This window comes from Podarcis pityusensis (assembly GCF_964106645.2).
Source record: "Podarcis pityusensis genome assembly, chromosome: 17".
NCBI classification, from domain to species: domain Eukaryota; kingdom Metazoa; phylum Chordata; class Lepidosauria; order Squamata; family Lacertidae; genus Podarcis; species Podarcis pityusensis.
Genome location: NC_138042.1, coordinates 9,837,452 through 9,863,350, shown reverse-complemented (window position 1 = coordinate 9,863,350; position 25,899 = coordinate 9,837,452). Strand labels below are relative to the sequence as shown.

General features: G+C 45.5%; 2 protein-coding genes across 3 annotated transcripts in view; one reads left to right on the top strand and one right to left on the bottom strand.

The window, feature by feature from the left end:
* The window catches only part of TSPAN16 (tetraspanin 16), a 214,771-nt gene that overhangs the window by 38,417 nt on the left and 150,455 nt on the right, over positions 1-25,899 (top strand). The window lies entirely within an intron of this gene.
* The window catches only part of RAB3D (RAB3D, member RAS oncogene family), a 31,789-nt gene continuing 18,144 nt past the window's right edge, over positions 12,255-25,899 (bottom strand). For both annotated transcript variants that reach the window (XM_080988368.1, XM_080988369.1), the window contains exons 2-5: positions 24,707-24,934; positions 17,562-17,680; positions 13,961-14,085; positions 12,255-12,970 (exon numbers count right to left, since the gene is read on the bottom strand). In XM_080988368.1, coding sequence (XP_080844494.1) covers positions 12,780-12,970; positions 13,961-14,085; positions 17,562-17,680; positions 24,707-24,934 — 663 coding nt within the window. In that variant the 3' untranslated portion in view covers positions 12,255-12,779. The remainder of the gene's footprint in view (positions 12,971-13,960; positions 14,086-17,561; positions 17,681-24,706; positions 24,935-25,899) is intronic.

Genomic DNA, 25,899 nt, shown 5'->3' with positions numbered 1-25,899 from the left:
GGCTCGGAGGGGCTCAGAAGTTGAACATACCTGTGCTGGGAAAATCCCTTATTTTGGCTGCTGATCCCTTATTTTCGAGGCTGCTGGGCCCTTATTTTCAAATCTGTAAGTTGATAGCTATGCTTCTCACGCGTCTCTGCAGCCCAGTTGTTTGGTCCTGGACAGAGCTGAGGAGTACACCACTCGACAATGCTCCTCTTCTTTGATCACTCGTAGCCGAGTGAGATTGCCTTCCATGAACACAGTTTTAACAGTGAGTCCGTAAGTGACTGTGGAGGCCAATTCTGGATCCACAGTGGGGACATAGGTTTCCAGGCAGAAGTTGATCACGGTGAGGGTTTGCCAAGCGTGCCTTCCTCTTAGTATGTTTCTCCCTTTCGTCCTGAGTTTGAGCGTCTTCAGAGCCCATGACACCTTTGGTAAAGGCTGTTCTCCAACTGGAGCACTTGCTGCCCAATCAGCTGGACAGTGGGGAGGGGCAAGATGGGACCTCAGCAAATCCCTTGTTTGCCTTGTTCCCAGTCCCCAGCTGATTGGTGCACACAATTTCACTACTCTCAGATGTGCAGCAGGCTGAGGGGAGCAGGATGGTGATGGGGAAGACAGAAGGTACAAAGGGACAATCATCATCATGTGCCTTCCTACCAACAACTGAGGGATGCTGTCAGGAGTCCCAGTTTCCGACTTGATAGCGCAGCAAGCATGGTTAATTAAAAAGGAAGATTTATTGCAAAAACAGAGTTCTCCAGATGGCTCTAACATGCCGCCATTCTCATTAATCATGATGACCCTTCTGAAAGCTGCTTCCGGCGAGACCAGAAGCAACTGAACTTATGTTTTGTACTTCTTTTCCTATCTTGGAGCCCTCCCATTCGCCAAGACCTCGGGAGAGAGGGGGTCAGCTCCCTTCCCTTCCCCATTCGCTGAGAGGCTGTCTCTTAACTCTTTCCCACCTGTGTGTGCTTCCGGTGAGCTTTGACTGTGTTCTAGCTGGCTCCCTGCCATTGCCTTATCAGCCTGCATTCCAAGGGGCGGGGGACGATGCTCACCCTGCATGGCAGTTAACCCTCTCTGTTCCTGGCTGCTTCCTTCAATTGGCAGCAACCCTTCCCTGAGGGCTGGCTGCAAACCTTCCCTGGGGGTTGGCTCATTCATGACAGATGCACAAGTGCCACTGCAAAGTTCCTGGGATTTCAGGGAGGGAAGGGAGCTATGCAATCTGTTTGAGGCTGCATATGCCCTTTGGGCAGAGCATTTTCTGTGGACTTTTTCTCCTCTGTGCCTGCCTGCCTCTGCTCCCAGGCCCTCCCCAGATTGCCAAAATGTATTTCATTTCCATAGTTTGTAATCCCACCTCAAATTTTTAAAAAGTGAGATTGTTGCAGGCAATATCTGTTGAAAGTACAGAAATTAGTTGTTTAAGGATGTCAGCTTATTAAAGTACACTTAGTGATTAACCAGCTGTCAGTTGAAGGGTAGCGTACAAATTTAACAAATAATAATTTTCATATGAGCAGAACTTCAGTATACTTTGTTAAAATATTTAATTAGTGAAGGCTCCTGCTCATTGATAGGAGGGAAGCTAATCTGTATGTATTATATGACTTCATTTTTCCACATAACAAAGTAAAATATATGTGTGTTTTTATTACAGTGTAATAAATAATAACCATCATTTCCCCTAATGATCACAATCCAGAACTTCCCTGATGTGTTGAGGTACCAGGCATCTAGTTCTACCTTCTTTGAGTAAAATTTATGTTGATAGAGGGAATGTAACATACATGTCTGGCTTTCGATCTTGGGCAAAAAGCTCTACTTGGGTTCGCAAAATGGTGGAGAGATGGGAACTGGGATGTACCGATCGGAGAGGAATAACCACCACGTCCATCAGAGTACAAAGTAATCAAGTCCAATCTGTTTTCCCTTGATCAATCCAAACAAGATGGACCAAGCCTTGGAGCACTACAAAGAACAAGAACATCCAACAACATGCTTCCATCACTCCCTCATTATTTCAAGCCAAGCCCTCTTCTGTGGTCCCTGCCCCAGGGGATTATTTTGTCCTGTTTGGCCCAAACAACCTTGGCAAGCCAAACAGGGAAGCTTGGTTGGCCTTGACCCATTATGAGACTGTATTAGAAGTGCCGTTGTTCGGCTTCCGGTTCCAGTCAGCCTTAATGGAGGCAGCTTCCATGATAGTGGGAGATCGTTGGCGAAGGAAAAACAAGGATGACTGAGGGTAATTATGCTTGCAAGTTTCCCCCAGAGCCAGGGGGAAAGGGCTTCATTCACAGTTCATCTCAGTACCTGGTTCTCGCTCTGGCAGGGAATGTGGGAGGGGCTGAGTGCAAAAGCACTTTGCCTGCCAACACCCCCCCCCCACTGCCATTAAGAAACAGGTTCTCCTGTTAATTAGAGCTTAATTTGGACTAAAGTACAGGCACATGCTAGAAGAGATGAGATCATAAACTGCGGAACAGAAACAGCTGCAAGGTTGTTAAGGTCTGAACTTGAGAGAAGACTTCATTCACTGTTAAAGACGGTGGAGGGGGGGAGAGGAAGAAGAAGAAGAAGAAGAGTTTGGATTTGATATCCCGCCTTTCACTCCCTTTAAAGAGTCTCAAAGCGGCTAACATTCTCCTTTCCCTTCCTCCCCCACAACAAACACTCTGTGAGGTGAGTGGGGCTGAGAGACTTCAAAGAAGTGTGACTGGCCCAAGGTCACCCAGCAGCTGCATGTGGAGGAGCGGAGATGCGAACCCGGTTCCCCAGATTAGGAGACTACCGCTCTTAACCACTACACCACACTGGCTCTCTACGGCTTCTTTATATAAATAGTAATAATAATAATTTATTATTTATACACCGCCCATTTGGCTGGGTTTCCCCAGCCACTCTGCGTGACTTCCAACAAAAGATTAAAAATACATTAAAACATCAGTCATTAAAAACTTCCCTAAACAGAGCTGCCTTTAGATGTCTTCTAAAAGTCAGATAGTTGTTTATTTCCTTGATGTCTGATGGGAGGGTGTTTCACAGGGCGGGTGCCACTACTGAGAAGGCCCTCTGCCTGCTTCCCTGTAATCTCACTTCTCGCAGTGGGGGAACCGCCAGAAGGCCCTTGGAGCTGGACCTCAGGCTGAACGATGGGGGTGGAGACGCCCCTTCAGGTATACTGTGCCAAGGCCATTTAGGTCTTTAAAGGTCAGCACCAACACTTTGAATTGTGCTCGGAAACGTACTGGGAGCCAATACAGGTCTTTCAAGACCAGCGTTATGTTGTCTCAGCCACTGCTCCTAGTCACCAATCTAGCTGCCGTATTCTGGAATACTTGTAGTTTCTGAGTCACCTTCAAAGGTAGCCCCACGTAGAGCACATTGCAGTAGTCCAAGCGGGAGATAACCAGAGCATGTACCACTCTGGCGAGACAGTCCGCAGGCAGGTAGGGTCTCAGCCTGCATACCAGATGGAGCTGATAGACAGCTGCCCTGGATACAGAATTGAACTGTACCTCCATGGACAGCTGTGAGTCCAAAATGGCTCGCAGGCTGCGTACCTGGTCCCTCAGGGGCACAGTTGCCCGTTAAGGACCAGGGAGTCCCCCACACCCGCCCTGTCCCCCCAAAACAGTACTTCTGTCTTGTCAGGATTCATCCTCAATCTGTTAGCCACCAACCATCCTCCAACCACCTCCATTCTCTACATTTATGATTCAGCAACCCTCGCTTGTATGTTAGTTCAAATTATATATGTACAAGTGAGGAGGGATGAAACTGGATTATAAATATAGAACATTAAACGGAACTGTGTGTGTAAAAAAAGGGGGGAAAGTGAGGGAGGCTCTATTTTGCAAAAGGTTTATGATGAAAACTTAGAGCGGACTCTTCCCTATCCTTTATTATTTATGGAGTGAACTGAATAATGCTAAAAGGACTTGGAATTTAATTGGAAGTATAACTGCTCATTTATCTTCTTATTGGTACATCCCAGTTCCCATCTCTCCACCATTTTGCCAACCCAAATAGAAAATCATCAAATCATCAATTCTAGCACGTGGGAGGCCACCTAAATTATATAATTTGGTATTTGAACAATTGGTATTAGCAATTGTATTATAATTTGGTATTGTTATAATGCTTGAAAGTCATACTTCTTCTGATTTTGCAGTGCAGTTCTCCGAGCCAAAAAAAACACAAAAAAAAAACCACACAGAAAAGAATTGTATATTGTGGGAAAGTGTGAATACAAATTATACATATGTGAAAGCAGCACTAAGAGCACATTATTTTAGGGAAAATGTGCATGGAAGTGCACAGGAATACTAGCACACTTTTCCCCCTCACACAACTTAATAGAGAAATTAGGCAAACTAGAAATGTGGAAAAAGGAGATACTGAAATAAGCCCTAAATTGACAGACTTCCCCTCCCCTGATCCTGCCCATCTCTCCAGGCCTCAGGCAGCCTGTCTTTATTTTTTTCCTTCTTCTGAAACGCTGCATATAACATTTATTCATTTAAACATAGATTTGTCTAATTTTTTAAGAAAGAGTGCAATTTTTTTGGTTGAAAAAGGGCCCTAGGGATGATTGCGAAGTGGTTTTCACTGAGTTCAGTCTGGGAGAATATGATTTGTCTGACAAAAACACTGTGAATGCATTTGCAGAACAGCTGTGTTTCCACTGAGCAAATAAAGCTTTGCTCCTGTGCAGCCCAAGCTTTTATGATGTATATTTAATGAAAAGACAAACACCTGTAGTAAAAAAAGAAAGGTGCACTTCCTGTTCAGCAACAGAGATGGCTGATGTCATCAGACCTGATATTTGGTTAGTATGAAACAAAGCACCCAGAAGAGCCTCATTGGCCGCTGTTCAGTTTAATATATTAATTGTATTCATTTAGGCTATATTTTTAGCCTGATGTTCAATCGTATTGATTTCCAAAGCAGGACACAATTAAATTACAATAATACAAATGTAATCAATGCTTTTTTTTCTTAAAAAAATGTTTAGGGGTACAGTGGACACTTGTGGATCACTTGTGAATGTGATTCGCGTGGGAGGCACGTTTGCAACCTGCAGCACTGCGTCTGCACATGCGCAGGTTGCGATTTGGCGCTTCTGCACATGTGCAAAGTGCAATTTAGTGCTTCTGCACGAGTGCGAGCACCGAAACCCGGAGGTAACCCGTTCCGGTACTTTCGGTTTCGGCGTGGTGTGCAACCCGAAAACGCGCAACCTGAAGGGTCTGTAACCCGAGGTATGACTGTACTCTCATTTTCCTACTCATATTAAAATGCTGCCCCTCAATGAGGCCAAACTTATAGAGTCACAAAATGTTTAGGGGTCTGCGTCCCCCCAGAAAAAAAGCACTAGATGTCATAATAAAACAATGCAACAGCAGAATGCCAAGATAAAATCAAAAGCCAACACTGAAAAATGGATCTTTGGTTAATGTTTCCACCTGCAGGGAAGAGCTTTAGCCACAAAGTTAGTTGAAATAAAGCACTTAGAAAATACAGTTCTACCTCTCAGCTTGAATAATTATAGCACACGTCCTTTTAAGCCTTAAAACTGGGCCCAGGGCTGTGATTAACCTGATTCTTCCTTAATTATCTAAAAAAAGGGATATCTCAGTCTACCACTTCCCTTTATTTCTCCACATACCTTGGCTACTAGCAGCCTCCACACAACCACATAAAATGGGCTGATTTGGTAGTCAGCACTGTACAATCATTGTTTACTTTTATAATTGGGGTTTGGCTACAGTTGCCGGTGCAGTTGTAATCTAACTGGACTACTACAATGTACTTTATGTGGGGCTGTCCTTGAAGACAGTGCAGGCAGACGTTTCAGCTAGTGCAAAATGCTGGTGGCCAGTGGGGGTTGCAGTGAGCAAACTGTCTGCACTGACTCCCAGTCAGCTCTTGAGATTGATTCTGAGTCCTGGTTGCTCTGAGAAATGGCTGGAGTCCTGAATACCTTTGTCTCCTGCTATATATACTGTTATAAGTTTGTGGGGGGCAAGACTCCCCTAAAAATTTCAGGATTCAGTAAAGAGTTAGAATTTAAGCAACCCCCTAAATCATGGGTAGGCAAACTAAGGCCCGGGGGCTGAATCCGGCCCAATCGCCTTCTAAATCTGGCCCGCAGATGGTCCGGGAATCATTGTGTTTTTACATGAGTAGAATGTGTCTTTTTATTTAAAATGCATCTCTGGGTTATTTGTGGGGCCTGCCTGGTGTTTTTACATGAGTAGAATGTGTGCTTTTATTTAAAATGTATCTCTGGGTTATTTGTGGGGCACAGGAATTCATTCATTTCCCTCCCCCCCAATATAGTCCGGCCCCCCACAAGGTCTGAGGGACAGTGGGCTGGCCCCCTGCTGAAAAAGTTTGCTGATCCCTTCTCTTGGGTCCAGTAGGGGCAGGAGTTTAAACCACTTTTTCCATATCCAGGAAATTGCCTGGCAGAAATTACCTGGCAGAGGAGCCATCAAGAAGAACGGGGGGGGGGGGGGAGTCTTAGTTTTGCAAGATGGAGAAAGGGGCTGGAACACCACATGGGCTGGCTGAGACAGGCTGTAATAAAGACACAGACAGCATGACTTATTTCTCTGTTGGCAGACCCAAGCCTGCTGCATCTATGCGAGAAGCAAAGGACGCTCAGCGTGCAATGTTGGGACTCTCCATCTAGGCTCAAGTTGTATATATAAGAAAATAAACCATGGGTCGGCAAACTAAGGCTCACAGGCTGGATCAGGCCCAATTGCCTTCTAAATCCGGCCTGCGGACAGTCCGGGAATCGCCGCGTGGCTCGCCAGTGCGTGGAACGCCAGCATGTGCGTTCTTTTCCTCTCCCGCCTTCTCCCTCACACGGCAGTGGTGGCGCCTCCTCCCTCCCTCCTCCTGGCTTCTCCCTGCCCTGCCTAGAGGAGGAAGGGGGCTGGGTTTTGTTGGTGCCAGCCCCTCTCTGGAGCCCTTTCATCCCTCCATCGCCAGCCCCTGCTGCTCGTAGGACACAGGAGCCGCAATTGGCTGAGTGCCCCCCTCTCGAGCAGCCGCCATTTAAAGCAGCCCCTCTCCAGAGCCCTTTTGCGCGACGCTCATCATCCCTCGTTCATTTTTTTCTTCTAAAAATATAGTCCGGCCCCCCACAAAGTCTGAGGGACAGTGAACCGGCCCCCTGCTAAAAAAGTTTGAGGACCCCTGAAATAAACCATCTATCATAAAGTCACCACAGCATCTGTTGTGCCTCATTTCCAAAGGAAACACAAACCCTGGGTAAGTGCCTGGATCCCTGGAATCTTGCACTGCTCAGAGATCAGGCTGGTGTGTAACAATACATTAATGTATGTCTGTGGCCTTGTCCTGAGTCATCTAATTTACAGTGTTAAAGCAGTGCAATAACTGCAGGGTACTTCCACCTGGCAATATCTAGGAGGCTTCTATTGACAGCTAAAGTGCTTTCTCCGATCATATATGTTTTACAGACTTTGGTTCTGTGCCCGCTGCTGCAAATGCCTTTATTGTTGCTATTATTAGTTGATTGGTTATTCATTATGCTATATTTTTAGCTTTAAAGTTTAATGAGCTATTATTAATTTCTGCAGCTTGTTTTTTTAAAGGAAGTTTTAATGTAGAAAAGTGGTTGATCCATAATTCAGTCTATAAATGTAAAGTGTCCTTTAGTCAACCCAACCAGCCTGTGTGTCTCCAGACCTTACACAACCACTTTGTTAATGTGGAGTTATGAACATTAGCTGCCTTTGGAGTGATTTGGAGCAGTGTGTTGTTCTTGGCATGGCGAGACCTTCAGTACATTCCTAGATCAAGGTCATCTGACTCAGCCTGGAGTTTTTTTAAAAGGGTTTCCAAAACATGGTATGTGGCCTTGATGCACACTGTAGAATTCGCATAACAAAACCCAATGAGAAAGTCACCCTGTGTTTTACTCATTTCAGCTCTTGATTAACAAAAATACAATTATGACTGAAGATGATTAACTCTAAAAATCCGTGTTTGGCACAAAGATATTTGGATGTGTGCAGGTTGTAGCACTAATGGAACAACATCCCCTATTTTCAAAGTTCCTTAGTCCCTGTTTGGAAATTGCATGGAAGAGTAGGAAGCACTCAGCCCTGCTTCTCCACCGAGCCCTTTCAGTGATGTGTGGTTTGGGTCCTCCACTCAAAACAAATAGGGGAGGGGACTGCATAAATTAAGCAAATCCTTCACAGCGCCTGATTGGCCAGATGGGGTTTTTGACCTGCCACTTAAGGTCCAATGACAGGGATGGCAAACTTGTGACCTTCCAGATGTTGTTAGATTGCAACTCCCATGAGTCCTGGTCAGCATGGCCAATGATCAGGGATTATGCAAGTTGTAGAAACATCTGGTGAACTGCAGGTTCCCCATCCCTGCCCTACAAATATTGTAAGCATCTATCCTTAGTTATTCAAATGAAAAGTTTCCAGAAGAAGCTGAACAACATGAATATCTTGCAAAAAGTCAGTAAATAATGTCAAATGGTGCTCATTAGATCAGCTTCATCTGAAGGTGAAGGCATATACTCTCTGTGGACCCCGCTTTGGGATGTAATGATCTAGGTGTTCATTCCACACAAAATTAATGTGCAGGTAGGGGGCATAACACTGGTAGCCTCTTCCCCCTGTATTAGAACATCTCAAGAGAGCTTCTTCAGCATTCTTCAGGACAGGTTGCCTGGGGTGAGGAGAGGGCTTATCTCCCCATACCTTTTGCCTTGCTCTTTCCAGGCTCTGTGTCCAAGTGCTCTTTTTTTTTATTGCTCCATAGCTTTCCCCGTGAAAACCTGCTCTTTAAAGCTGAAGCACAACAAATAGCAATTTGGGTTTTCTGCAGATTGCCATTTTCTCCAATTCAGCTTTAAAGAGTGGGTTTTCACAGTCAAAGCTATAGGGCAAAAACCAAAAAGAAACAAAACCAGCACTTGGACACAGAGGTTTAAAGTGCAGACCTTTGCCTTACAAAAGGTAAGTGTGGATAATCTCTAACTGATGGAATGATTGTTTGATCTGCTTATTTGTCAGTCTTTTGCATTCTGGAGTGCTCGCCTCATTGGAGAGAAGGCCATGTGACTCTTTTTAAAATGTCTGTAGGCACCCTTAGTGTGTCTCTGACAGCAGAGGGCCGACTTTCGCAGCAAAGCCTTTTTCAAAAACCACAAGAGCTCTTCAGCTCACAAAATCTGGAACCTGTAGGCACAGTTTTTAATTTGCTTGCCCTTTCTATTACCTGTGGGCCATCATCGGTAACATTGTGCACCAACACCTCACATGATTCCTTCCTGAGTGTTGATCCTGGCTGGTTGACAATCAATTTACTGTGCTTAAGAATAGTGAATATGTCTTTTATCTTCTCTCTCTCTCTCTCTCTCTCTCTCTCTCTCTCTCACACACACACACACAGAGGGAGAGGGAGTGGGGTGTGTGGGGAGAGACAGACTTAAAACTTGTTTGGCTACTTAGTAGAAATCCTGTATTTGAGCTGACGAGAAGTTTCTAGCAGACATCCTCATACACGTAATAAACTGATTTGAAACTCCTGTCACTGCTGTGAGCCCAGACAGTCTTCCTTTGTTTTCTGGAGGGAGGTGAAAGCAGGAGCAAATACTTATCTGATCAGAGGGGATGAAGGAATTGTGCACACAGTTGAAAAACAGGGTCCTCAGTCATGTTGGGTTTGGCTCTCTGCTACATAAATTCATGGGGAAACCTATACCAAACCAGCTTTATTGATAACAAACTGGCAGGGTTAGATCTTTTAAACTTCTGAAGAACACCAAGAAAGAAAAGGAGGAATCCTAAATGCCCGTTTTTTTGACTGAGATTGACAATTGGCAGTGGAATATTGCAGGGCTGAATCTGCCCAGCAATACTTGCCACATGTCTGTTTCCTATCTGGCTCCCTCCTGGGTCTGACTGCTTTGCCCAGGAAGGGGACTGTGATGATAAACTTACAGAAATTGTATTTGAAACCATTTTTAGTAGCATTTGATCTGTCCTGCTTTAGAAATGTGGCTTCCTCGGTTACCTTCTCTATCCCCAGTAGATCTAGGAAGCTCACCTTTTGTGTGACCATCCTCACACCAAGGTCCTTTAGCAGCGCAGGCTGATCCAATAGAGCCAATGGGGCACTGCCTCTCCTCTGGTTCCCACCTGCCTGCCCTCTTCCTTACCATGAGGTGCTACGGTATGTTAGCTTCCTTCTTTTTTGCCTTCAGTGTTGTCCTTGTAGAAGTCAGCAGGAAGACGGATGCAGAAGCAATTAACATTATTTGGCTCTGAGGTTTCCTACTCTCCTTCTCCCTGTCTTCCACCCCACCATTCCCAATAGGCACCAGCCCTCATGCAGTGGGTGAGGTTTCTGTCTCCCTCTAGTCCACAGAATCCCTTGCTGCCCAATACAGCTTAGGGCTAGACCAGGGGTAGGCAACCTAAGGCCCGGGGGCCAGATGCGGTCCAGTCGCCTTCTAAATCCGGCCCGTGGACACTCCTGGAATCAGTGTGTTTTTACATGAGTAGAACGTGTCCTTTTTAAAAAAATGCACCTCTGTGTTATTTGTGGGGCCTGCTTGGTGTTTTTACATGATTAGAATGTGTGCTTTTATTTAAAATGCATCTCTAGGTTATTTGTGGGGCATAGGAAGGTCGGCGGTTTGAATCCCCGCGATGGGGTGAGCTCCCGTTGCTCGGTCCCTGCTCCTGCCAACCTAGCAGTTCGAAAGCACGTCAAAATGCAAGTAGATAAATAGGTACCACTCTGGCAGGAAGGTAAACGGCGTTTCCGTGCGCTGCTCTGGTTCGCCAGAAGCGGCTTAGTCATGCTGGCCACATGACCCAGAAGCTGTATGCCGGCTCCCTCAGCCAATAAAGTGAGATGAGTGCCGTAACCCCAGAGTCGGCTACGACGACTGGACCTAATGGTCAAGGGTCCCTTTACCTTTATGTTCCTTGGAAAAGGAAAAGGAATGCCTCTATAGCAAGCCAGCACTGAGAAATCTTGGAGAAGTCTTGGAGATGTCTCCTGCATACATTCAATTTTGAAGGATGCAGAAGAACAAGGAGCACAAGGTCAAACTGCCTCCCTCCCACCTGCCCTGCCAATATCTTGTCAGTTTGCATTCGTTAGTGCAGAAAGTTCCTTCATCTGATGTGTAGAGATCTTTCCTATTCTACTTAATTCTTCTGGAAGCTTCTGTGTGAAAGAAACAAGCAGAAGGTTCATGATGTTTGGGTTGTTCCTTCAGAGAAGCTGAGTACAGCTGGCTTAAACTGGTTCTCTTATCTCTTTCTGTCAAGGAGCCCGGGTTTCACTTTCTCTTTCCATCTCTTTTCCTTCTAGTGTGGTGTTCTGCACATACTGTAGTGTTAATGTTTAGTCTTATTATTATTTATTGTTTAAGTTAAGTCTGCTGCAACTGGATTTCTTACGGACAGTGCCAATCCTGGATGTATTGGATTTGTGACCATTATGCTCATTTGCCTTCAGTAGCAGTAAAGCTCTGCTGGATGAAATACAGTTGCCTCTGGTCTATTTTTTGGGAATCTTGCATTGTGTGTAAGTTTTTACTCTGCTAACTATACATTGGAATCTACTCTGGATCAATATTGAGTAGAATTTCAATGACGTATCTTATTCCTTGTGTGTACCCACAGGTGGGGATAAAAACAGGTTTGTTTGTCTTTTATCCAAGCAGCAATTAAAATGGGGCAATTAAAATGTTAAAAGTTAAATAAACCTTGTGGAGGGAGGAGTGTTATGGTACACAGAATTGTACATATGGCTGATTTGAATATGTTATTATTGATTATGTATACCCAATGTATCAGCTGCCTGGGGGTTTTCACTGTTCATGTTTTGGTTGTTGGTAAAAATCAATCAATCAATCAATCAATCAATCATCCATTCCACTAGGAAACACCCTGAAAGGAACAGGCCCACCCCAACTAGGTTAATGAATAGAACAATAATAGGTGGTAACTTCTTGTCTGTGGATATGCAGCATAAAGAGGAAAAACAGGAAGGGTGGAATGGGAAGTCTAAAGGGAACAGATGAAGGGAAATATGTAGAATATGCATGTATGTATTGAAATTCTGGAAAAACCAAAATAAAATAAAAGGAGCAGGCCCCTCCCATCACCCCACTGTGACAGCCCTTCAAGTTGTATTCCTCCCTCCCTCAAAAGCTCAGGGAATGAGGATACCCATCATCAAACTGCCACTGGGTTTATTTTTTTAAATAGCGGAGAAGTTGGCAAAAGGCTGAAGTTGGCAAAAAAGAGAACTGGCCTCCCAAACTCTTCAGCGATACAGGCAGGATTGGCTGGTAATGTATGTAAACAGTTGGAGTTTGGCTGGAGACTTGAAAAGAACTTGGGGGAAGTTCTCCACTGTTCTGGAGATGGGTCAGCATCACCCGGGATGCAAAGATGGGTTGTATACTGGAGGGAGGGCGTATGTGTGTGTCTTGGAGAGAGAGAGAGAAGGGCAGAGAGAACAGGCAATCATGCTCCTCTGCTAGAAAATGCCAATCATGCTATGGGATGGAGAGGGGGTGGGCAGAGGGGGACTGGGCAGCTGGCACATGCTGTCAGAGGCAAAACAGGTACAGCCAGAGGCAAACAGGGCAGATCGGCCAACCAGAGGTCAGGTGAAGAGGTGCGCAGCTGCTGAGCCTTCCTCTCTATGTACGACAATGAATTGCTACAGGGTCCAAGGGGTGGGCACAGTCCTTTCTAGCAAGAGCAACTGCTGGCCTGTGCAGGTGGGGTTTCATTCAGGGCAGTGTTTTTGTGGTTGTTGCTGGCCATGCCAGGGCTGGTGTCCAGGCTCTCGTTCATCTTCTCGCAGATTATGTCCACCAAGCGCTCAAAGACTTGCTTGACGTTGATGTTGTCCTTCGCACTGGCCTCAAAGAATTCAAAACCTGCAAAGGGGGGGGGAAGCATTTTGTAAAAAAGAAGAAGAGGGGGCCAGAGGAGCACAGAAAATAAGAGCCCTACAGGATCAGGCCCATGGCCCATCTAATCCGGAATCCTGTACTCACAGTGACCAACCAAATGCCTGCGGGAAACCCGAAGGCAGGACCTGCGAGCAACAAAACTCTTCCTTCCTGGAGTTTCCAACAACTGGTTTTTAGAAATATGGCTAGTAGCGTTAGCCACTGGCGGAGAAAGGGGGGGCGGTGGGCCCCAGGTGTCATCCCTGGGGGGGGGGGGGACTGTGAGAATTCCTGCTCCATGGTTGCAGTCATCGGATTGTTGTCTTTCACATAACGGTATATGTTTTGACTCCACAGAGGGGGAAGTTATGGAGACAGGATGTTTGAGTTACTGTGTTCCGTGAAGTGGGACTATTGTCCTTTGTTCATTTTCTCTTTGCTGTCTGATGCTAGAGAGAGAGGGAGCCATGTTGCAGTGCTCTGTGTGTGTTTCTATGTAAATAAAGTAGATTAGCCAAAATGCTGCAGTTCTGCCACGCAAGCTGTGAAGACTCTGCGGATCCCTAAGTGTGCCGGTGTCAGTTGGCATCGGTCGCTGTGATGTTCGGGCAGAAGAAAGCTTTTGAAGCTCCCAAACGATCGACAAGGGGGGAGGGAACATGCCAGTCGGGCATGTGTCTCTGCCAGGGTCCTACTCGAGTGTAGGCTGAACTCCTGACAGGGACATCGCTGCCCCACTCCCCGGGACACTCGCACCACTCTGGGTGCCGGAGCAGCTAGCTCTGCGTCTGGCCTTAGCTTCCGTGAATTTGCCTAACCATCTCTTTAAGCTGTTCCAAGTTGTTGGCCATCCCTGCCTCCTGGGCGAGTGGTTCACTATGTGCTACGTGACGAAATGCTTTGAGGGGTGGGGTGTTGAGGGAGGGGTCCAATCTAATCTGGAGCTGTGTAGATAGGAGAGAGGTCAGGACACACCTAGCTCATCCGCCAGCCTCTTGCCGTCCTCAGTGGGTATCACTCGGTCATCCTCCAGGTCACACTTGTTCCCAACTAGAATCACTTGCGCGTTGTCCCATGAATAAGTCTTGATCTGAGTTGCCCTGCGAGAGGGACAGAGAAGGCATTTAGGAGAAAGGGACTTTTTGATCTTGTAATTCTTTTTTTGTCAAACGCTTTGAGTTTGTTTCTTTACGGTCAAGTGGTATCTAAATAAATATAATAAGACTAATAAGACTAATAAGACTAATAAGACTACTACTACTACTACTACTACTAATAATAATAAATTATTTATGGCTGGTTTCCCCAGCCACTCTGAATTTTGTGAAATAAATACAGTGGTACCACGGGTTACATATGCTTCAGGTTACAGACTCCGCTAACCCAGAAATAGTACCTCGGGTTAAGAACTTTGCTTCAGGATGAGAACAGAAACCGTGCAGCGGCGGCGTGGCGGCAGCAAGAGGCTGCATTAGCTAAAGTGGTGCTTCAGGTTAAGAACAGTTTCAGGTTAAGAACGGACCTCTGGAACGAATTAAGTACTTAACCCAAGGTACCACTGTAAATGAAACCATCCAACTCTAAAATCACACAGCAGCACCGCTGCCCTTCACTACATCAATCTTGTGCAAAACAATAGTGATTTGGGCTAAAAAGAATGGGATTCCAGTTTCAGTGCCTACAGCAGGGATGGGGAATCTGCAGTCCTCCAGATATTGTTTGTTTCCTGCTCCCATCAGACCCAACCAGTACAGATTCCCCATCCTTGGCCTATAGAAACCACAGAACTGAGGGTTGTATGAGTATGGACAAGATCAGAATGAGCCATCAGCATGTACACAGAATGCTCTCAGCTTTCCTGATCCCTGCTTCCAGCCACCCACACTGCTCTTGCCAAGTCACACAATCCCTGACCACAGGGATCATGGAAGAAGCATGACTAGCTTCTTGCTGTGGCCACTGACTCAAGGGCAGAGGCTATCTGGTCTCCCCTACAAGAAGCTTCCTGTGTTCCAGGAATAATCTCCGTAAACAAAGGTTAAATGGGTTAAAATAGATACATTTACATAGATGTATATTATTATTTTATTATGAATACGTTGATAAGTTTAGGTAATAGGGTTTATTAGAGTGAAAAGATGTTGAGAAGGATGGGAAGTCAAATTTATGTACTAAATTTATACTAGAAAGACTTATATATACAGTGGTACCTCGGGTTAAGTACTTAATTTGTTCCGGAGGTCCGTTCTTAACCTGAAACTGTTCTTAACCTGAAGACCACTTTAGCTAATGGGGCCTCCTGCTGCTGCCGCCGTGCCGCCGGAGCACGATTTCTGTTCTCATCCTGAAGCAAAGTTCTTAACCCGAGGTACTATTTCTGGGTTAGCGGAGTCTGTAACCTGAAGCGTATGTAACCTGAAGCGTATGTAACCCGAGGTACCACTGTATATTTGTTGGGATTTTTATTTTGATAAGTTTGATTTACAGATTATAAAATGTCTTTGATGTATGGATGCAATTACGGTTAATAAAGCATTAAAAAAGTAATGCAAAAGACGCTTCCAGGTAGCATATTGCATTGTCAAATGCGCCAACCAAACAAGGCTAAATGAACTCTTCAGCATTTGGAATGTAGACAGACACATCATTTGCCACACACTATTTGTTTAAGAACGAATGGGGATAAACAGGCAAGAGCGCATGTAGTTTCTCTGTTTGGAAATGTAACAGGGGTGTTTAGCTATCCTGGTCTGGTGCAACAGACACAGCCAAGAGCCTTGTGGAACCGTAAGGGCTAACAGGTTTATTGTGGTTTCGAGCTTTCAGGGACCAGAGTCTTCTTTATCGGTTCTGAGCGTCATATGTACAGACACCACTCTTGGATGCTTTGAGGGATACAATAATTATTCAGGTGGATAACCTCCAGATGTTTCTCAAAGGCAGACCTCAGACGTGAAACCGAGATGGGCTTGCAGCTAATTAGCTGATGCCTGAAAGATCTCTGTCAACGCAACAAAACCTGAGCAGGCTTGCAACTCCTCCCGGGTGTGTCTGTGCAAGAGCTTTTGGGGCTTTAGTTATCAAGCCAGAAGTGAGAGTAGCAGTGACTGATTGCGGGATGCTGCAACTTTTAACCTGCAGTCCAACCCAACAAGTCTCTTAGTCGGCTTGGAGGATTAGCCGGGATCTGCAGAGGGGATGGCTCTGGTGCCGTGAGGATTTCAGGCAGTTCGAGCTGCGGAGAAATCCCCATGCAGACCTGCCCCAGCAGCCTCTAAAAAGCACTGCCTGCAACTCATTTCCCTCGCATTTACGGGACTGCCTCTCCTGCCCTGCCCTGCAGAGGACCTTAAGGTCCATGAATAACCATAGTTTAGAGGTCCTAAGGAAGTCTCCTCCACCAGGCCAGGGCCTTTTCAGTGATGGCTCCGACCTGGTGGAATGCTCTGTCCCATGAGACTAGGTCCCTTCAGGATTTAACCTCCTTCCGTCAGGCCTGTAAGACAGAGCTATTCTGCCTGGTCTTTAATTTGAATTCAGCCTGATCTTTTATTTCCCTTTTCTTCCCTCCCCCTACTCCTTTTATGCAGATCACCCGCTCTGAGACCCCACAGCTAATTCTCCCCTGGCCTCCTCGCTGGCCCAAGTAGGACCAATTCAGCCAGCTAGCCCTGGGGATTATCTAATGCTTATTTCCCCTAAATAGATTTTTGAATTTTGAATTTTATTGTTATTCATGTTTTTATATTGTATTTTATGCTGCTTTTACAATTAAGTGTTTTAAATTTGTTGTTAGCCACCCTGAGCCCGGTTTTTGAACAGGGAAGGGTGGGGTATAAATAAAATTTATTATTATTATTATTATTATTATTATTAAAAAGCCATCCACAAAAAGGGAATAAGTTCGAGGAACCTGCGGGTTGGAACCCTGGAACAGGGTAACCCAATGCTTTGCTCCATAGCACAATAGGACTTCAAGGCATGCCAGGTCTTTACAGGTTTCAAGGACTTTGCCATACATGCCAGAACCTTATCCGACAGCAAGGGGACATTTGTATAGCACATATATTCTACATAAGAAGCTGCCTTATAACCAAGTCGCACCATTGGTCCACCTAGTTCAGTGGTGTCTACTCAGGTGGTCAGTGTCTCTTTGGAGCCTCAAACAGGGAAAGGTCTTTCCCAGCTCTGTTATCCAATATCCTGAACTGGGGACCTTTGGGTGCAAAGCATGTGTTCCACCACTGAGCTATGGTGCCTTTGGCCCACTGGAGAAGTGGCTTTGGCACTGAGCACCTCTATAAAGGCCTGTTCCATACATTTCCTGGGAACTGGGTGTAGGCAAGCAGAAGACTAAGTGGGTTGCATTTGAATTAAGTTCTCTCGATACCAAAGCAGAGAGTCCACTGGCCGTCCTGAGAGAAAGGACCCCAGGCACACCCTGCTACACCTCTACCTGAAAACACCCCCCTTTTCTGCTTTGAAGACACACAAGTAAGGTTGGAAATCCACATCCTAGGAAATAGGAAGACACAGATCCCAGTCTCATCCTAGAATTCTGTGCAGCATTCCTTACCAGTCTTGTACAGCACTGAAAGACTCCTGGTTGGAAATATCATACATGAGTAAGAAGCCCATGGCTCCCCTGTAATAGGCTGTTGTTATCGTCCGGTATCGCTCTTGGCCGGCTGTGTCCTTAGAGAAAGAGAAGAAGGTTATTTATGTATGCCACTACTGCGGTCCATGTTTCGTTAGCCCCAAAATGGAAAGCGAACGAGGTCCCAACCAAAGGAAAGTGGCAACTTAAGTTGACAGAATATGTACAGCTTGCAGACTTAATGGAATAAGAGAACAAGAAGAACATATGTTTAGAGAAGATTGGGAAACATTTATTGAATGTATGGGGGAAGATTGTGTACACTTGAAAATGTTGGCAGCATTAAGATAAATTTGACAGTGCAAATAAGTTTTGATGGATGTAATAATGGAATAGTGAATGGTTTAGTTTATGTAAAATATGCAGAGAAGTCACTGAATATTTTAAGGATGTTTAAATGAGTATTCTAAATTATAAAACAGAAAAATTAATAAAAATTATATTTAAAAAAGAGAGAGAAAGAGAAGAAGGTTAGCCAAAATCCCCAGGAAGGATCCATCTCACTTCACCCACTGTAAGGAATCCTAAGAGCTCTACTGAATCAGATTTATTATTATTATTATTATTATTATTATTATTATTATTATTATTTGTACCCCACCCATCTGACTGGGTTTCCCCAGCCACTCTAGGCGGCTTCCATCTTGTCTGGCAACCTGCTTCTCAAAGTGGCAAGAAAATTTCTCAGGCTTTCCCCAAACACGGCACCCTTCCCTTCCACCCACCCAACCAGAATCAGTTACTGCCTGACCAGCCATACACCTTCCAGACTGGTTTGTGGCTGAAAGATGATGCCATATGCACCCAGCTTTATACACTTGGCTTTTCGAGAAGTCAGGCTTCTCATTTGGGGTGGGAATCTATATTTTAATTTTAAGGCCACCATGTTTATTTGTGCATCACTGCGAGCCCTCTCTTAAGTGGAAAACATGACTCATAAATACATATAATAGAGCACTAAAGGAATACACAATGATGACCAAGTGAGATATGGAGCAAGCGCTAAGGTCACACATAAAGCACAGATGCAGAAAGGCTGTGGAATGGTAGCTCATCCCCAGCTGCTTAGCCTTGGAGACAAGAGTCATCCCTGGTTCTTCCTGGACACCTGCTCCCTTGCAGCTCGGAGACTTGCCGTTACTGTGGAAACCAGAGCTTACTTTTCAAGGCTATGACATAGGTTTCCTTTCATGCTGACAGCAGGCTCAGGGGAGAGTTTCCATGATGGCTCTGATGTGCGTAAGGACTGCCATTTGACTGCTATTAAAATTTAAAGAGGTGCAAAGCTTAATGGAGCATTTAAAAGGAAAGCGAGGGTTGCCAGATAGAGGCAGGTCTCTTACGAGGCACCACCCAAGGACCAAGAGTCAAGGAGATGCTCTGGGGAGGGCAGCAGACTTAGCTGGAAGGACAGCTGGGCACCAAACAGCCAAGTCTTGATCTAAGAGATTCTCAGGATTGGAGATTTCTCCCCACTGCTGACCAGTTATCATGCCACAGTCCACAAAACAAGCTGAGCCTCTAAAATCCATTCTGTCCTGTGGTTTTGTGGGGAATCCTTTGGGTCCTTTGTGGTTGTGTTTTCTTTTTTCTTTATATTTGTAGATGGTGCAAGATTAATCCTACCCAACAACCAGCCATCATCTTCCCAATCCCAGAACGATCTCTGTGAAGCCCACCTTCCTGGGGCAAAAGAAGCAAGGAGGACTGAGAAAGCTCATCCACACAGACTCTTTTCCCACAGAGAAATGCTTTCACCCATTTGAAGAGACATTGCGGAGAATGTTTTCTAACAACCAGTGACTGCACATCCCATGAGCTGGACCACCTGAGGTCCCTCTCTACAGTGGGCTTCTTCTTTCTGGTCTAAGGTAGAGACGACATGCTAATGCTATCTACACAGCAGGCAGGTGCCATTATTAGCACCTTTAATTATAATACTTTATTATTTATTCCCCGCCCATCTGGCTGGGTTTCCCCAGCCACTCTGGACGACTCCCAAAAGAATATTAAAAACACAATAAAACATCAAACATTAAAAACTTCCCTAAACAGGGCTGTCTTCAGATGTCTTCTAAAAGTTAGACAGTTGTTTATTTCCTTGACATCTGATGGGAGGGCGTTCCACAGGGTGGGTGCCACTACTGAGAAGGCCCTCTGCCTGGTTCCCTGTAAACTCACTTCTCGTAGGGAGGGAACCTCCAGAAGGCCCTCAGAGCTGGACCTCAGTGTCTGGACTGAATGATGGGGGTGGAGAAACTCCTTCAGGTATACTGGGCTGAAGCCGTTTAGGGCTTTAAAGGTCAGTACCAACACCTTTCTGGAGTCAGTGTCTGCACCTTATTTCAGGAGTAAAGCTGGCCTTAGTCATTCTGTGCCAACTGAAGGACAGCTTCCTGAGTGAGTTTTCCTTTCCTCATATGATGCCTCACTTTGTCAATCCTGTGTGAATGGCTGGTCCCTACACAGCTGGATGTCACTACCTTGGAGACCGTAAGAGGCCCATTAGGGAGGAAGACTCTCCACGCAGCCCCCTCCACCAAGCCCTGACCCGTTTGGCGACTAATGTCAGCTGCTGCCGCCACCTGCAAAAGACCCATTGTATCTAGTATTTGTACAGGATTATCGCACAGCTGCCAAGTGGCTTGTTTTCCCATGTCAGCCAACACTCTGGAACAATGCTCCAAGAAAACTTGAGCTCCAAAAACAGCACACCAGAACAGTATGTTTTCTGGCACCACTTTACAGTGGGCCCAGGCAAAGGGTGGGGTGTGTTAGGGGAGGGGTGGGGACACACCGTGCTCCTTCTGGGGTAGTTTGTTCACCTTTGGTTCCCAGCCTGCACTCAGCTCTCACCTGTGGCTCCTAGAAGCTGTCAGCATGCGACAGCGGCCACACTCTGGGAATGGCTTTGACTGGCTGGCTAAAGCAGGGGAGGGTAGCCAATGGCCCTCAAGCCCTCTGTGAATTAGGGACTTCCCCTGCTTGCAAAGACAGCCTCTGGCAAATTGAGCAGACAAGACCAATAGCGGTCCAATAGCGGTTTCTGCATGAAGAAGAAGAGGAGTTTGGATTTGATATCCCGCTTTATCACTACCCTAAGGAATCTCAAAGCAGCTAACATTCTCCTTTCCCTTCCTCCCCCACAACAAACACTCTGTGAGGTGAGTGAGGCTGAGAGACTTCAGAGAAGTGTGACTAGCGCAAAGTCACCCAGCAGCTGCATGTGGAGGAGCGGGGAATCGAACCCGGTTCACCAGATTATGAGTCCACCGCTCTTTTTTAAAAAAAATTATTAGATTTTCCACAGTTGTAACAAAAACCACAACACAAAATAACACACAAAGACAAAATGAGAAAAGAAAAAGAAAAAATAAATAATAACAATACACATATAATAACAACAAACTTAATTCTTTCAAAATCCCAGCTTTTTAAACCTCTTAATTGACTTCCTCTAGTCTCTCCCTTCTGAGTTTCCTTATAATTGAATGTAACAGCTTTCCAATATCATTATTAAACTAAAAATCACTCCATTTAAGTCCATCTTATTCACTTTTCATAATATTCTAAATCCCATTTATTTATTAATATCCTATTCTAATCCAAGGCCTAATTGGTACTTTCAAGTAATTTTTAATTTTTTATATTACAATGTTTATTCAAATGGTCTTTAAATTTCCTCCAATCTTCCTGCAACTTCCTCCAATCTTAAATTTCCTCCAATCTTCCTGCAACTCCAATCTTCCTCTTCTTTCTGGTCGCGGATTCTTCCAGTCAGGTCAGCTAGCTCCAAAAAGTCCATCATCTTCATCTGCCAATCTTCCACTGTTGGTAGTTCTTGTGTTTTCCAATTTTTAGCAAGTAATATTCGAGCAGCCATTGTGGCATATAAAAATAATTTAACATCTTTCTTGGGCAGTTCCAAACCTATTATTCCAAGAAGAAAGGTCTCTGGTTTTTTTAATAAATGTATATTTCAACATTTTTTTCAGTTCATTATAAATCTTCTCCCAGAAGTCTTTCACCTTGGGACAAGTCCACCACATATGAAAAAAGGTACCTTCTTGAGTCCACAGCTCTTAACCACTACACCACACTGGCTCTGTACAGCATGTGCTGTAGAGGGAAGTGAGGGGCAGACAGGGCCCATCAACCTGGGAAGGTAGCCCATCTAGGAGAAGAAAAACTCTGATCCTAAACCTCTGCTGCCTTGCGGGACATCTTCAGGAGAAGAAAAGGCTACGGAGCAAACCGTACACAAATCCAGAGTCGCTAAGACAGTTGGGATGGCGCCTTGTACGCCACCTTCCAGAAACTCCTGCAGCCAAGTTGGTGCCAAACGTATTGCCCTGCTTCCCTTTGGACCTCATCAGTGAGGCCGATAGCAGGGACTTGTTGTCTTGGCAGTCCAGGACCTCCATACACACTGCCCAGTCTTGCACCCAGAAGAGGTCACTTCTGCGCTCCTAACGCAGCGGTTTGACTTCACCCCCGGAGGCGCACTCCATTGTCTCTGAAGGCAGACGGTTGTCAACAAACAACAGAAACAAGACAAGGTGCAGGCCAAGTCGCTTGAGTCGAGAGTCAGCGGTGGTTCAGCTGGGCCCAGGACACTTGGACCAGAAGGTTTGCTCAGTTGTGGACATGCTGCAGTTGTTTCCCTCTCATCATGGTCGCTATGGACCGTGGAGAATGGTGCCATGTCAAGAGACGCAGCAGATATGCAGAAAGACCCTCCTCAGGTCTGGAGTTCTCTTCCCCCACAAACCCGAAAGTCTGAGCATCTTCCAACAGAAATATCACAGTTTTATATGTGGTTCAGCTTTTTGAGGTCTGAGACACTCCTTCTCCTGAATTTGGTTTTATCAGTAGGGGAGTACTTTGATGAGTTGCTTTCCAAAATATGCTGTAACCTACTCTGACTTTTCAGGATTGGTGGACGCTCAAAGTCCAAATAAAGAGGAAGCCAGTGTAGACCTTTGGATGCTGCCAGCAATTTCCTGCTCCACCAGAAGGTAGGACATTGTATTCAGTACTGGCGATGGTTGTCACTGGAGACTTCCACAAGCACACAACCTTTCTAGCTAAACAGACATGTTCCATTTATTTATTTTATTTACTTATTGCAGGGTTATGTCTTCCTGTTATGTCATCTCTCTCCCAAAGGTGGCACTAGCTAGGACTCTGATCCAAACCTGGGTTGGGGACACCTGGCTGGATGTGAGTGGTGCTGTGATCAAAACCACTGAGCCTCTTGGGCTTGCCGATCAGAAGGTCGGCGGTTCGAATCCCCGTGATGGAGTCAGCTCCCGTTGCTCTGTCCCAGCTCCTGCTAACCTAGCAGTTCAAAAGCACGCCAGTGCAAGTAGATAAATAGGTACCATTGCAGCAGGAAGATAAATGGCGTTTCCAAGAACTCTAGCTTCCATAACGGTATTCCGTTGCGCCAGAAGCGCTGGCCACATGACCTGGAAAGCTGAAGCTGTCTGTGGACAAACACCGGCTCCCTTGGCCTGAAAGCGAGATGAGCGCAGCAACCCCATTGTCGCCTTTGACTGGACTTCACCGTCCAGGGGTCCTTTACCTTTTTAATGGAGGCACACAAAACTAGTGTGGCACATAGTCTGAACCTTGGGTAAAAACGGAAAGTTCAATTGGCTGCCATTCTCTACAAGCACAGTGTGGGTCTATATAGTTTCACTATATAGTTGCCGGGGAGGCGAATGGAAACACACTGTGCCTGTAGAGAATGGCAGCCAATTGAACTTTCCGGTTTTGTTAATTTGTTATTGTGAGACCAGGTTTAAATCTAGAGTGCTGATATGGCCTGGGACCTTGATGAACTCTGGCTTTTCTCTATAGCTCAGTGGCACATGAGAGCCCATGCAGCCTAAAGTCCTACATCATCAGACACCATCAAGAGTTGTACTGTGTTAGCCCATCATACATGTCACCTTTCAGTGACACACCCAGATGAGTGAAGCAGCAGTGCTGGCACACAAGCCAGTGCCTTTCCCCATGTGCACTTGCTTCCAGCACTCTGGCTGGAGAGAAACTTGAGGATGAAGCAAGGAAACATGGAGCTGACAAGCTGCTCTCTGAGCCCAGGAATAGCCAGAGCCAGAGCTGCTGGCATAGCAAAGCAAAAACATCTCCCGAGGAGTGGACCAAAAAGCTAGCCACCTCAGTGCTTGGATTCAAGGGTTCAAAGGAAGCAGCGGGCTACAAACCTGGCTGAATCAAGACACTAAAAATAAAAAATAGAAGAAGTTTGCGCTTCCATAATATCTGCTCACATCCTATTCAGGACACCCATGCCATGTAATACACACCATGGTCAGTTTCCAAGTGGAGAAAGATGCCAAGATTTTGCTGGAGCACAGAATTCAGATGAGAACCTCCCTTTTCATTTTTGTAAGTGCAAGTTTCTAGTCCTTGTGACTGCCAAAATACACCCGAGGGGGAGTGGCAATGCCTCCAGAGATCTCTGAAGGCAGAAGTGTGGCTGAACCATAGTTCCATTGGTTGCTCCCCACTTTGTTCCTTCTCACTCCTCCAGCCTAGCAAAAGATGGGACACCTGCAGGGCTTGGGTTGCCTGGGATTGGAATAGAAATTTAATTTGACATATTTACTGCATAAAAAAGGTAAAGGGACCCCTGACCATTAGGTCCAGTCGTGACCGCCTCTGGGGTTGCGGCACTCATCTCGCTTTATTGGCCGAGGGAGCCGGCATACAGCTTCCGGGTCATGTGGCCAGCATGACTAAGCCGCTTCTGGAGAACCAGAACAGAGCACGGAAACACCGTTTACCTTCCCGCCGGAGCAGTACCTATTTATCTACTTGCACTTTGACGTGCTTTCGAACTGCTAGGTTGGCTGGAGCAGGTACTGAGCAATGGGAGCTCACCCCGTTGCGGGGATTTGAACCGCCGACCTTCTGATCGGCAAGTCCTAGGCTCTGTGGTTTAACCCACAGCACCACCCGCGTCCCTTTTACTGCATAGGATACATACAACTGGCCAAGTTTCTGTGCACCCCTCGCCAAAAATGGTTTCTTACCCAGATCTGCAGCTTGACTCTCTTTTCATTCCTGTAGACAGTCTTGACCTTGAAGTCGATGCCCACAGTACTGACGAAGGCCGAAGTGAAGGAGTCGTCAGCGTATCGGAAGAGGAACGACGTCTTGCCTACACTGCTGTTGCCGATGATCAGCAGCTTGAACATGTAGTCAAAATTCTGGTCGGCAGCATCTTTGGGCGCCTGCCGGGTGTCATTTGCAGAGGCCATCTGTGAGACGAGAGGAAGGCAGTTCAAACTCCAAGGGTCAAATTCCCACCGCTCTTTCCAGAGCTCACAGAGAAAACCAGCTCCAGAGAGTCAAGGCTTCTGTTTGGCCCTCGAGTTTAACCAAACTGCTCACTGCTCCAGGAGTGGCACTTTACATGAGGTACCCAAGAAGATCAGGATTAATGCAGAGAGGGAAGCCTCAGTATTCTAGGGCTGCCATACGTCCAGAATTTTCTGGAAATCATTGGTATTTAGCCATCAAAAATTGTGTCCGGGCAGAATTTTCAGGAACTGCTTTAAATGTCCAGGAAAACCCAGGCGTATGGCAACCCATGCCAGAAGTGGGGGTTTTTTTTGCTGGTTTTCTTAAAAAAACAGCTCAAACCCCGATTTTGCCAAAAAAACCTCAACTCAAGTTATGTGTCCAGAATTTCACTTTCTGAATTATGGCAACCCTACAGTATGGATCATGGGCATAGCAGGGAGTCTGTGTGCGCAGGGGGCAGCTGCCCACCCCATCAAGTAAATAATAATAAAAAATACTTAACTCAAAGTATAAATAATCAGAATATCTGAAATTGAAATGCTTGCTGAGGTCACTTGGATAATGTTGTGAAAGGTTTTCAGCCAATCCAATAAATCTTGTTTTAGTTTAGATTTTTTAAAAGTAGGATTTAAAAAGGTGCATGTTCTTTGTAATTTTGCAAAATATACTCATTAACCGCATAAAAGTTACTCCCTGATATTAATTTTTTAAAAAAACTTACTAGTTTTCAATTGACTGAAGTGTCTGACAGATTTTTTCCTGAGCACTTTGGGTCAAAAGAAAGTTAACAACTTATTATTATTATTATTATTATTATTATTATTATTATTATTATTCAGTTGTAGCTTGGTTGACAAATGCCTTGCGACTTGAACGTTTTGGCTGCAAACCCAGAAGTGAGTGTTCCGGTTTGGGAATG